The sequence below is a fragment of the Procambarus clarkii genome, chromosome 36, assembly GCF_040958095.1.
Source record: "Procambarus clarkii isolate CNS0578487 chromosome 36, FALCON_Pclarkii_2.0, whole genome shotgun sequence".
Taxonomy (NCBI): domain Eukaryota; kingdom Metazoa; phylum Arthropoda; class Malacostraca; order Decapoda; family Cambaridae; genus Procambarus; species Procambarus clarkii.
In genome coordinates this window covers 39,039,976-39,053,212 of record NC_091185.1, presented here as the reverse complement: position 1 = coordinate 39,053,212, position 13,237 = coordinate 39,039,976, and the positions used below count along the sequence as shown (strand labels likewise).

Here is a 13,237-nt window from a genome sequence, read left to right as displayed (position 1 = left end):
ATGCTAATATCTCTTATGCTCGCGTGTTGCGCTCTTCCTCTCCTCGTCCTTCCCGCCTTCCTCAGACTCACAACCGTTTCCGGGCCTTGGACCCTGATGCGCCCACTGCCCCCTCCTCTGTTCCTTTGGGTTCTCTCCCGAAGGATCCTCCTCCTGGTCCTCTGTCTGGGGTTCCCCTTCCTTCTACCCGGTCTGTCGTGTCTTCTGTGTCTTCTTCCTCGTCCCCCTCCGATCCTCCTTCCCATCCTCTTCCTCCATCTATTGGCTCTCCCCACCGCCTGTCGGTGCGGGCGGATGTCCATCGCTCTCCTAACGGCCGTCGTGTGTGCTCTCGTTCGGCTTCTCCTGTTGAGACACTGGAATCCGTTGCCCGGTACGTAGTTGCTGGGACACCGGTCTCTTTAAGTCAGAAGCGTAAGCCTGGCTCCTCTCCTTCCTCTTCCCCGGCGGGTAAGAAGGCTTCGCTTTCTTCCTCAGCTCCTCCTTCTGGCTCTGTTGCTCCTTCCCCTCCCGTTTCAGTGCTTGCGCCCCCTGTTCCTGCTATGGAGGTTTCTTTGGCCCCTGCTTCCCTTTCGGTTGCTGCTCTTGCTGGGGTGCGCTCCCCTCTTTCTACTCCCCCTCCTCCTGCTGCTGTCCTTGACGGCTCCTCTCCGTTGTCTCCTCCTCTTCCTCCTCCTCCTCCAGACCCTGCCCGCCCACCTCTGCTCTGTTCTCCCGTTTCCTTCCCTCCGTCTTTGCTCAGTTTACCCATGCCCCCTAACCCTGACTTTGCTGACCCTGATATTCTTTAACGTGCTCTGTTGGTCTTTCGCCTTTGTTTCTTCCTTGTTCTCTGTTTTTGTCCTTTCTCTTCTCGTCGTTGTCCATTCTTCAATGGAACGTTCGAGGTTATTACGCCAATTTCCTTGAACTCCAACTTCTGATTTCGCGGTTTTCGCCCCTTTGTGTCTGTCTCCAGGAGCCAATGCTTGGTGCTCGTCCTGGTCGTTTTCGTGGCTATTCCTTTCTCTCCCCCCCCCCCAGCCATTGCTGGGGCTTCTAATTCTTCTGCTCTTTTGATTCGGGCTGATGTTCACTTTGTTCCTTTACTTTTTCCTTCGCCTCTCCATTGTTCTGCTGCTCGTATCTTTGTGGGGAAATGGTACACAGTTTGTTCCATTTATCTCCCCCCGAGTGTCCCGCTCTCTCTTCCTGATTTGAAACACCTCCTGGACTCCTTGCCGGAGCCTGTGCTCCTGCTGGGTGACTTCAATTGTCGTCATTCTCTTTGGGGTGCCGTTCTGACGAATACCCGGGGTCGCCTCCTTGAGCCGTTTCTCCTCTCTTCTTCCCTGTCTCTTCTGAATTCTGGTGAGCCCACTCATTTGGACTCTCGGACTCGCACCCTTTCTTGTCTTGATCTTTCTCTCTGCTCTTCTTCTCTTTACTTAGATTTCACGTGGCAGGTTCTTGATGACCTCCATGGAAGTGATTATTTCCCCATCCTTGTTTCCTTTTTCTCTTTTCGCCCTTCCCTCTCTTTCCCTAGGTGGCAGTTTGCTAAGGCAGACTGGACCCTATTTACCCTCAGTGCTGCTCTCCCTGACCTCTCCCTTCTGCCTCTCTCTCGCGCTCTCCTCCTTTTTCATGACACTGTCTTCAACGCTGCCCTCCGCTCTATTCCTCGCTCTTCCTCTCGGGGTCCACGGAAGTGCGTTCCCTGGTGGAATGCGGACTGTGCTCGGGCTGTCCGCTGTAAGCGTGCAGCCTGGAAGAGGCACCGCCGTAGGCAGATGACCGATTCTTTTCTTTTCTTTCGGAAAGCGAGTGCGGTGGCCCGTAGGGCCATCCGTACGGCTAAACGTGAATGTTGGGCATCTTATGTCTCAACAATTACGTCCGAGACCCCTCTGGCCCAGATCTGGAAGCGTATCCGCAAGATAGCGGGTAAGTTCGTTCCCGATGTTTCACCGGTCCTTCACCTCCATGATACTCTTGTGGCGGACCCGTTGCAGGTCGCTTCGGAACTGGGTTCCCATTTTTCTTCTGTTAGCTCTGGTCTTCATCTTCCCCAATCTTTCCTTCTTCGTAAACCTGTCCTTGAGTCTCGTCCTTTAGATTTCTGCACTCATCTTCAGCTTCCCTATAATGATCCCTTCTCTCTCTCTGAACTTCGTTCTGCCCTGGCCCTCTGCGGTTCTACGGCGGCGGGCTCCGATGGTATTCATTATGAGATGCTTCGCCATCTCCCTCCGAGCACGTCTCAGTATTTACTGAGTCTGTATAATCGGATCTGGGAGTCGTCGTCAGTGCCTGAGGACTGGCTCGATGCCGTTGTCCTCCCTGTTCGCAAACCGGGGTCTCTGGGTACTTCCCCTAAGGACTTTCGCCCTATTGCTCTCACAAGTTGTGTCTGCAAACTCTTTGAACGTATGGTTAACGTTCGTCTGATGTGGTTCCTGGAACACCATCACCTCCTCTCCCCTTCTCAATTTGGTTTCCGCAAGTGCCGCAGCACGACAGATGTCCTGGTGAACTTGGAGGTCTATATTCGTACTGCTTTTGCTGCGAAGACCTCCGTTGTTGCCGTCCTTTTTGACCTAGAAAAGGCTTACGACACCACTTGGCGTTATCATATCCTATCTCAACTTCATTCTTTTGGCCTTCGTGGTCATCTCCCTCTCTTTCTCCGCAGCTTCCTCTCTCGTCGTTCCTTTCGGGTGCGCCTTGGTACCGCTCTCTCTCCCTCTTTTCAGCAATACGAAGGTGTGCCCCAGGGTAGTGTTCTGAGCACTACTCTTTTTCTTGTTGCCCTCAATGGTCTTCTTTCCTCTCTTCCTTCTGGTGTCTTCTCCGCTCTCTATGTCGATGATCTTACCCTTTGTTGTCAGGGTGATGATTCGCCTCTCCTTCAACGCCGGCTTCAACTTGCAATTGATGCCGTGTCGTCTTGGGCCACAGGTCATGGCTTCAAGTTCTCTACTTCTAAGACTTGTGCCATGACTTTTACGCGGAAACGGGTTGTTCTTCGTCCCTCTTTGTCACTTTATGGTCATCCCCTTGAATACAAAGATTCCGCGAAGCTTTTGGGGTTATTCCTTGACACTCGTTTGTCTTGGTCTCCCCATATCTCTTACCTCCGTGTTGAGTGCTCTAAGGCCCTTACCCTCCTTCGGGTCTTGTCCCATACTTCTTGGGGGGCAGATAGGCGCACTCTCCTTGCTTTACATTCCTCTCTCGTCCTGTCTAAGCTCGATTATGGTTGCCCTGCTTACTCGTCTGCTTCTCCTTCTACTCTTCGCCGTCTTGATGCTTTGCACCATACTGGGTTGCGCCTCAGTTCTGGTGCCTTTCGTTCGACTCCCATCCTTAGCTTGTATGTTGACACTGGCTTCCTGTCTCTCCAGGACCGCCGTGATCGCTACTGTCTTCGCTATCTTGCGCGGTCCTTGCAACATCCTTCCTCTCGCCTCTATCGTGCTTTAACTTTTACCCCTCCTGCGGTTCCTGTTCCTCTTCACCACCTCCCTCTTTCTGTCCGGTTATCTCGCCTACAGGATTCTCTCTCCGTTCGTATTTCTGATGTTTCTCCTCGTGTTGTTCCTTCTTTGCCCCCGTGGAGGGTCCCTCTTCCGCGGTTTTGTACTTCCTTGACCCGTATCACTAAAGCTTTTACCCCTCCTACGGTTCTAAAACGCCTTTTCCTCGAGCACTTTTCTTCTCACTTCCGCTCCGTTTCTGTCTTCACCGATGGGTCTAAGTCAGCGGACGGTGTTGGCTACTCTGTTGTTTTTCCTGATCGCACTTATATGTGTCGCTTGCCTCCGGAGACTAGCATCTTTACAGCAGAACTTTATGCTATTCTCTATGCTCTTCGTCTCCTGCTTTCTCGTTGTCAGTCTTCCTTTGTGGTTGTTGTTGACTCTCGTAGTGCCCTCATGGCTCTCGGGTCCTTTAATCCGGTTCATCCAGTAGTTGTCGAGATCCAGCATTGGCTGTTTCTCGTTCACAGTAAATTTAAGTCGGTTGAGTTTTGTTGGGTTCCCAGCCATATTGGTGTGTCTTTAAATGAGCGTGCGGATGCTGCCGCTAAGGAAGCTGTCCGCTCTTGTCCCATCTCTCGTAAAGGCATACCGTATTCCGACTTTTACCCAGTTATCCATTCCTCAGTTCTTACCCGTTGGCAGGCTTCTTGGTTGTCTGTTACTGGTAACAAGCTACGTACTCTTAAATGTTGTGTTTCCTCGTGGCCGTCCTCCTTCCACCGTAACCGGCGGTGGGAAACAGCTCTGGCGAGGTTGCGTATTGGCCATACTCGCTTAACCCATGGTCACTTGATGGAGCGCCGCCCTGCTCCTTATTGTCCTAGTTGCATTGTCCCTCTTACGGTCGTGCATGTCCTTCTTGAATGTCCTGACTTCCAGGACGAGCGTGTGTCTTGCTTTCCGACCGCCCCTCGCGGTCACCTGTCCCTCGATAGAATTCTTGGTGACTCGGATACTTTTGATATCGTTCGCCTTATGCGTTTTTGTTCTCGTATTGGCATCCTTGGTGATATTTAGCGCCCTCTGATTATTTTGCGTATTTGATGGTGCTACATAGCCTTCCCGGTTTGGTGCCTTCTTTTGATAATTACTTACTTACTTACTTGGTAATACCCCTTGAGCAAGTCCACTTGGGACAAGTACTAGGCATTACCAATGGCGTCAAGGATGTCATCTATCCGTGGCAAGGGGTATGCATCCTTCACAGTCACATTATTTAATTTACGGTAGTCCGTGCACAGGCTAACCTTACCTTGGGGTTTTGGCACCAAGATACAGGTGAGGCCCAGGGGGCCTCACAAGGTGTAGCCAGTCCATGATCCAGGAGGTACTGCACCTCAGCACGCATGACTTCCTTCTTGCTAGGGCTGATTTGGTAGAAGGGTTGACGAACCGGCCGGGTGTCAGGGAGCAGTTGGATGTCGTGCTGAGTTACATTACACTCCTGTGGATCATCTCGGAACAACTCCTGATGCTCCTTGAAGATCTTGATGAGAGGTGCACTATGATTGTCCTGAAAATAATTATGAAGATCAGTTAGGATTTCTGAATTGGAAAGCGCTGACTCAGTGTCAGTGCTTTCGGGAGGACAAGCAGGCAAGGTCTCACTGTGGATGTATGGCTCTTTAAAGAAAGAATATGTTATTAATACAGTGGGAGGAGTACCGTTATATAGCTTCAGGAGGTTGACGTGGCACAACTGGGTCTTCCGCCGCCTATCTGGAGTCTCTAGAACGTAGTTGTGGTTGTTTCTGCACTCCTTGATGCGGTAGGGTCCTGAAAACCTGTTTTGCAAAGGAGAACCTGGGATAGGGAAATAGGCAAGCACGAAGTCTCCCGATTTAAATTTCCTTACTTTGCTGGTCTGGTCGTAATGAATCTTCATCCTCTGTGCTTTCAATAGATTATCCTTGGCAAAGTTATGTACCCTCTCTAGAATGTGTTGCAGGTTTTGAAGAAACTGGGGCACATTCTGATGCTCACTGAAGGTGGCATCACGTAGAGAGTCTTTAAAAGCTTTGAGAGGAGTACGGCACTTACGTCCGTAGAGCATCTCGTAAGGAGATACTCCTAGAGACTCATTGGGAAGACTTCTATAGATGCACATTATGAAATCAATTTGCTTATCCCAATCCTTAGAGGTTTCATTGCAAAACTTCTTCAGGAGTGCTTTAATAGTCTGATGACTACGCTCAAAAGAACCCTGTGAAAAGAGAAAGATCATTAACATGAACACCAACATTCATCACAGGCTTACCGGACTTAGGAGGAGTCAGTTTGGGTTTAGTGGATTCAGTATTTCCTTTGTATTGAGACTTACTACATTTATCTATGGTATGTCAATATGATTATATATAATTATATGATTACAGGCCCCCATGAAATGTAACGCTTTACCGTCACATTTCATGGGGGCCTGTCCACGGAGCTTCACTCAGGTACTGGTACCAGATCGTAAATTTGTGGTAAGCGTACTTGGCTTTGGTAAAGTAGCTTTTCACTATATTCAATGTTCAATTTTATTTTCATATGGTACTGTGTGTATTGTGCATTCCGAGAATAGCATATGGTGAAGGTGAGACAACTTTGGAATACGTGGTGACTGTAGGCCTCAGTCATTCTCTTAATTGGTCATCTCTCCCTCCGTGTTATTACTCGTGTTTACCATCTTTTATCCCTAGGATATTTCTCATATTTTCGGCAGATCATCATATTGGTACCCTGGTACTGTGGTCTGTCCCCGGGTCAAGTGCACCTAATCTTCTGCAAATCGACGGTAGGTGGATAAAGAGGGCCATAGTTCCTCTCGCACGAACTTTAGTTGCTGAATTGGGACCTCAGCAGCAGTTCTCGTCACCAGTTGACACCTCGCACCCCTACACGTCGGTCAGAGATGATGATATTTACATTGGTAGGGAATTAGCCATCTTTTTCAGAGCACAAAAGTTCGCTAATTCTGTAAGTATCATATTTCATTTCAGAGGGAAAAACTTGCTTATGTCCTATAGAGACTCGGCAAGGTATGCCTACATTCTTGGACTACCTAATTCACTTTTGAGGCAATTAACTGTTTCATTTGTTTTAGAAACTCAGTTTCGCTTATTTAGTAGGATTTTCTTGTCCTTATGCTCTTACATTGAGTACCGGGTACAAGAATTCCTGCGACCTTGATATATTAATTATTTACCATCTTCAAATTAGCATTAATTGTTAACGATTCCACAGGATAGGTACCAGTTGCCACGTTGTCCTGTTTCTGACATTCACCATATCACAACAGTATATTCGTTGTGCATTTATTTGCTAATTTCACCATGTTTCGTCTCCAAGCTTTCCGTGCAGATCCAGCAGGTGAAATAGGGACCTTAAGTCGTGCCAAGAGGACTGAATTACAAACTCTTGCACATGAGTATCAACTAGAAGTTCCCTACCAAGCCAACAAAAATGAACTACATAACCTGTTACTGGATCATCTCTTAGAGGAAGGTAAGATTGACTCTGAAACTCACGAAACTTACTTTATTGCAGATAAACCTGATTTGGCAGCTCTGAAACTGAAACTAGAGCTTGCCAAGATCGAACGCGAACAACAAAAAGAAGCTCTACAACTGAGGAAAGAGGAAGCCGCCTTGATGAAAGAAGAACAGGAACGTGAAATCCCTCTCAAGGAACGTGAGATTGCAAATACTCCGTGAACGTGAGCGAATACAGCGTGAAACAAAACAACGCCAATTGGAGATGCAACGCGAGCATGACAAACAACAAGCAGCTCTGGCTATGGAATGTCGTCAACAAGAATTCGCGTTGGAAACTACACACCTCGCTCAACGCCAGCAAGCTACCGCTAATCTTCCTGTCAGTTTCAATATCTCACATGCTAGTAAGTTAATGCCACCATTCGTAGAGACAGAAGTTGATGTATTTTTCACCACCTTTGAGACTCTTGCTAATCAACTTAGTTGGCCTGCCGACTAATGGGCAACCCTTCTCAGAGTACATCTTACAGGTAGAGCTGCAGTTACACTCAGTACTTTGGCGTCTGAGAATGACTACCAGACTCTGAAAGAAGACAATATATATGTCGTACCTAGTAGCCAGAACGCACTTCTCGGACTACTATGCAAGGCCCGATTTGCCTAATAAGCCAAGTTTTCATGAATTAATTGTTTTTCGACTACCTAACCTACCTAACCTAACCTAACTTTTTCGGCTACCTAACCTAACGTAACCTATAAAGATAGGTTAGGTTAGGTAGGGTTGGTTAGGTTAGGTAGGGTTGGTTAGGTTAGGTAGGGTTGGTTAGGTTCGGTCATATATCTACGTTAATTTTAATGTTAATATAATGTACATCATATATCTAACTCCAATAAAAAAAAATTGACCTCATACATAATGAAATGGGTAGCTTTATCATTTCATAAGAAAAAAAATAGATAAAATATATTATTTCAGGAAAACTTGGCTTATTAGGCAAATTGGGCCTTGCATAATAGGCCGAGAAGTGCATTCTGGCTACTTGGTACGACATATATATATATATATATATTATATATATATATATATATATATATATATATATATATATATATATATATATATATATATATATATATATATATATAATATTGTCACAGTAATCTCTCTAGGAAGAGATTCGGCCTGCTTCATCATCACCTATTCTATCATACCACGTGTATATATTCAAGAACTGCAACCACATGAGGAACAACAATACCTCTCAAAACGTCTAGACAGTAACATTAGTCTACCTCTCCCACGGCCTTTCACCCTCCTCGCTTCTGGTGACGCCTCAGGATCATGCCACCTCTAAAACAAGCAGTTAACGAGCCGGCGCATAGTTATAGAAGTTACCATATGGACGGCCGTCGTTCTATATATATAGGGCTACCTAGCCCACCACGATTCAGATTACTTATGAGTGCTCTACTGAGTAGACCTATTGCCATATCTCGGTGTGGTAACAGGTTTATGCAGTCTAACTCATAGTATTCTAGCACCATATTTTTTAATTGCACATTAACGTAACATAAATTTAATTGTTTGTCTGTCTTGTTTGCTTCGCACTTTTTGTATCAAGCCAAGTTTGGATAATATTTTTTGGTTTAGTAATTTATTTATGGTCATTATTAATAAGTAAAGTATTTTTCAAAGTTTTTTTCTGTTGTGCTTTATCTGTGCTGTGTCACACTGTGAAGGTAAACAGCAGTCTAATTATTTTTTTTTACTTTTTTTTTTGGAGTTGCTCCTGAGCTGCCGTGCAGTGAGGACGTGTCGCCTGATCGCTCCGGTAGTTTGGGGTGGTTGCCGTTTTCGCCGGCAGGGGGTGTGGGTGTCTCTACCCTCCCTGCTGTTCCTGGTGGTGTGGGCGTGGCGCTTTTACGATGGGCGGCCATCTTCCCCCTGTCGTGAGGGTAAACTACATCGGATTGGAGTTTACTGGCCGTGCTGGTTACCCGCTGGTGGACGTGGTATTGAGTGACATGCTTCGTGTCCCCGTTGGGGACGTATATGGCATTGAGCTGGTAACTGCTCACCGTGTTATTATCAAGTTTGTGGGTGAGGCGGTGTACCGTGCTTTCTTACGGAGGTACGAGGGACGTACTTTGCAGCTACAGGACGGCACCGGGTCTGTGGCCATTTCAGACCGTAGTAGTGCTGTGACGTATATCAGTGTTCATGGCGCCCCCATGGAGTTTCTTGAGACTCTCCTCCGGCGATTCTTCCAGAGGTATGGCTCCGTCATCAGTGTGCGGATGAACTCAATGTCGTCTGGCACGTATTCGGGTGTGAAGACCAACATTCGGACCCTCGGGATGCGACTGAGGTCGGACATACCATGCTCTGTCCGGCTGTTGGGGTACTGCGTGCGTGTGTTTTATGCCCGGCAACCCCGTACTTGCTTCCGGTGTGGCTTGTTGGGGCATCAGGCTGCCGGGTGTACTGCTGATCCGGTCGCTCCTGTGAACTTGTTCCGTGAGGAGGATTTCCCGCCTCTCCCTCTGGAGGAGGACTCCGGGGGTGAGGAGGTGAGCGTCCCTTTCGCTGCTGAGGCTCCCCCAGGGTCACACGACGTTCCCCCGGTTGTCGCAGACCCTCCTCCGGGTGTTGCGGTGCCGTCGGATGTTCCTCCTGACCATGTCTCTGGCCCTGCCGTTCCCATGGACCTTCCTGGTGATCACTGTGGAGCGTCGCCGTCGGCTTCCTCGTCTTCGGTTGTGGACCCTGGCCCTGCGTCCTCCCCTCGGGTTCCTCCTGTGCTGGGTGCTGGGGTGGCTGCGGAGCCTCCTACTGTGTGTGGTCCGGTTCCCCCTGTGGTAGAGGCTGCTGCCGTTCTGCGACGGGCGTCGGTTCGCCCGGTTCGTGAGGCCCGTGGTTCTGGGTCCGCCTCCGGCTGTGAGGATGTGCGGCCAGTGCCCAAGCGTTCCAGGCGTTCTTCTACTGCTTGGGCTAACGCGGAGGACTACGACGCAGGTGGAGCTTCGGGAGATGATGTGGCGACTCCGGGTGCTTCGCGCTCTACGACGCTGGTGGTGGCTGACGTCCATATGTCTGCTGTTGACGATGTTTGTACCTATGATTTACCTCCTGTTCTTTCTCCTGCAGAAGGTTCTCCGCAGTGGGGGGTGGTCGCTCCTACTGACGTGGATGGTGAGAGTTCTGGTGCGCGCCGAGGCATCAAGCTGGTACTGAAGAAGGATGCCAAGCGTGGGGGGTCCCGGCAGGAACAACGTCCGGTGGTTGACGAGGAGCGCTGTGAGGCGGCCGAGGAGGCTCCCAGTGCGCTGCCCATTGCCCGGCCTCGTGGGAAGGAGCCCCTCCCTCTCGTCTTGGCCTCCGGAGTGGCGCATGATGCGCAGCATCCTTTGCAGTTTGACATTATTGACCGCGTGCATCCTGTTCCGTGGTGCCCTTCTTCCATCTGGGTACAGCGGGCTCGGTGTTTTGTTGTGGGTGTGCCGGAGTTAATGCCTGATCCTCGTGCTGTTAATACTGTACCTGTTCCGGATGACGTCATGTTACTGTGGGAGGTGTATTGTGTTTGATTCCCGGCGGCGGTGTGGCCGGATAAGTATGAACACTTTGAGTAGTCTGTGTGCTTGCTGAGACCTGTGGTTAGTTGCAATGTGGTGTACCTATTGTGCGCCCTTCAGGCCAGTGTTGTTTTTTTGTTGTATTTATCATATTTCCGTTACCCTTCTGTCCGGCGTTGTGTTTCATTGTGTTTATGCTCCTTATTGTGTTTTTGTTGTCGGCCCTTCGGGCCAGTATTTAGTGTATTTGTGTTACTTTGTATTAACTTGCTTTGTGCTTCTGTATTTTTTTGTTGTCTGATTGTTTGTTATTAGTTTATTATTTTATTGTATTTATTAGCATGTTCGCATGTAAAAATCAAAATAAAAAAAAAAACTTTTTTTGCTTTTTGTTTGTATGATTGGCATTCCATCTGCTCTAAAGAGACTGCACGAACATCAATTTTTCTCGTCGTATAAATTGGGGCCCAGTCCGGGAGCTTCACTCCGGTAATGCTTCTAGACTCTTCACTTAAAAGTTGTGGTTATTGTACTTGGCTTTATTACATGTTTAACTATTCAGAACTTTTATTTTTTTAATAATTTTAATGGTGCTTTATACCGTTTGCTTTCCAGATGTAGCATTACTTGTTTGTTGGATGATTTTGGATTTCGTAGTGTCTTGTGGCCACAATCATACTCGTGATTAGTTGTTCCATAATCTTTGCTATATCCTGTGATTTCCACCTTATTCTCGTCCCTACAGGAGATTTCTCATTCACCGCAGATCACCCCCTTTGGTACTCTCGTACTTTTGTCTGTCTCCGGGTTAAGTACCCCCACGTCTTTGCAACCCGAACGTATTAGGATATAGAGGGCCAAAGTTCCTCTCGCATGGACTATGCTGTAATGTTGGGACCCCTACAAGCTGTTCTCAATCATTAATTGACACTTCGCACCCCTACACGTCGGTCAGAGATATGGTACTAACACAGGTAGGGAGTTAACATTCTTTTCCAGAGCACAGATTTTTTTAATTCTGTAACTACTATCTAGTTTAGTAGGAATCCTCTTATATTTGTTCTCGTCATTTAGAGACAAGGTAAAAAATACCTACATATTTTTGGACTACCTTCGAGACAATTGTCTCACAATTAAAGTAGGATCCCTCTTGACCTTCTCCTCGTCATATAGAGTACCAGGTACAAGATTCCCTACGTCCTTGAAACACTTAGTTTCAATTTTGATCTCAGTATCAATTCCAATTCACTTAACAAAGTTAATTGTTGTAACTTTGACTATAAAGTTTAAACAGGATAGTTTATTGTTGCTACGTCATCTTGTCACTCTGGCAGTTCATATTTCGGTACATCCACGTGGGTATTCTCTTACATATATTTGCTATCATTCACCATGTTTCGTCTTTCCACATTCAGACAGAATCCAAACGATGAAGTGTGCACACTACATCGTGCCACCAAGGCGGAGATGCTGACTCTAGTAAATGAGTACCACCTTACGGCGCCACATGGAGCCTCTAAAACTGATTTACACAACCTCATATTGGATCATCTAGTAGATAATGATGTTATTACACCTGAATCTCATGAACATTACTTAATTGCAGACAAGAACGACTTGGCAGCCATAAAATTGAAGCTAGAACTTGCTAACGTTGATCGCGAACATCTGAAGGAACAAGCTGCCCTTGAGAAGGAAATCCTCCAAAGGAAGGAACGTGAAGCCACCCGTCAGAAGAAAGCCCTTCAACTGAAGGAACGTGAAGCTGCCCAACAACATGAGCGTAAGAAGGAAGCCCTTCAACTGAAGGAAAATGAAGCTGTATAACGTAAGCGTGAGAAAGAACAAGCTGCCCTTCAACGTGAGCAGGATGAATTCCAACGAGAGCGTGATCAGGAAAGGCTCGAGTTAAGAGAACGTGAACTTAAGATACAATGTGAACACGAGAAGAAACAATCCGCCATGTCTCTAGACCACCGTAAAAAAGAGCTTGACATAAAAACTACACACCACACTCGGTGCCAGACAGCAGAAGCTAACATTCCGGTACGCTTTAACTTTTCTCATGCAAATAAGTTAATGCCATCATTTGTTGAGGCAGAAGTAGATGTATTTTTTACTTCATTTGAGGCTATGGCTACTACTCTTAGCTGCCCTCAGGATTAGTGGTGTGTGCTTCTCAGGTTTCATTTAACAGGTAGAGCTGCCGTGACTCTCAGTACTATGGCGTCCGAAACCGATAACAAGGTATTGAAACAGGCAGATCTCGATGCCTACCTCCTCTCCATCGAGACCTACAGACGTAAGTTCTGGGATTACCTTAAAACAAGTGCTACCACTTACCTAGAGTTTGCAAATAACAAAAAACTATATTTTATGAAGTGGCTGGAAGCCGCAAAAGTCTCCACCTTTACAGATCTCGTCAACTTCATTCTGGTGGAAGAATTCCTCAAGCGTGTACCTAATCCCATACGTCTCTACCTAGCCGACAAGGAAGAAACAGACCTTACTAGATGTGCCCAGTTGGCGGACTAGTACAGTCTTATTCACAGAGTACCATCCGACACGCCATCTAGTAAGACTTCCTGGTTTAGTCCTGAAAAGGTGAGTACCAGTAATGTGAACCCCTCGTTGTATTGCAATTGTTGCAATGACTGTGGG

The 13,237-nt window shown here is 47.3% G+C and overlaps 1 protein-coding gene across 1 annotated transcript in view; it reads left to right on the top strand.

Moving 5' to 3' along the window:
* The window catches only part of LOC138371774 (calponin homology domain-containing protein DDB_G0272472-like), a 33,657-nt gene extending 26,438 nt beyond the window's left edge, over positions 1–7,219 (top strand). Inside the window, exon 7 of the mRNA XM_069336796.1 lies at positions 7,071–7,219. Coding sequence (XP_069192897.1) covers positions 7,071–7,219 — 149 coding nt within the window. The remainder of the gene's footprint in view (positions 1–7,070) is intronic.
* Positions 7,220–13,237: the final 6,018 nt, after the last annotated feature.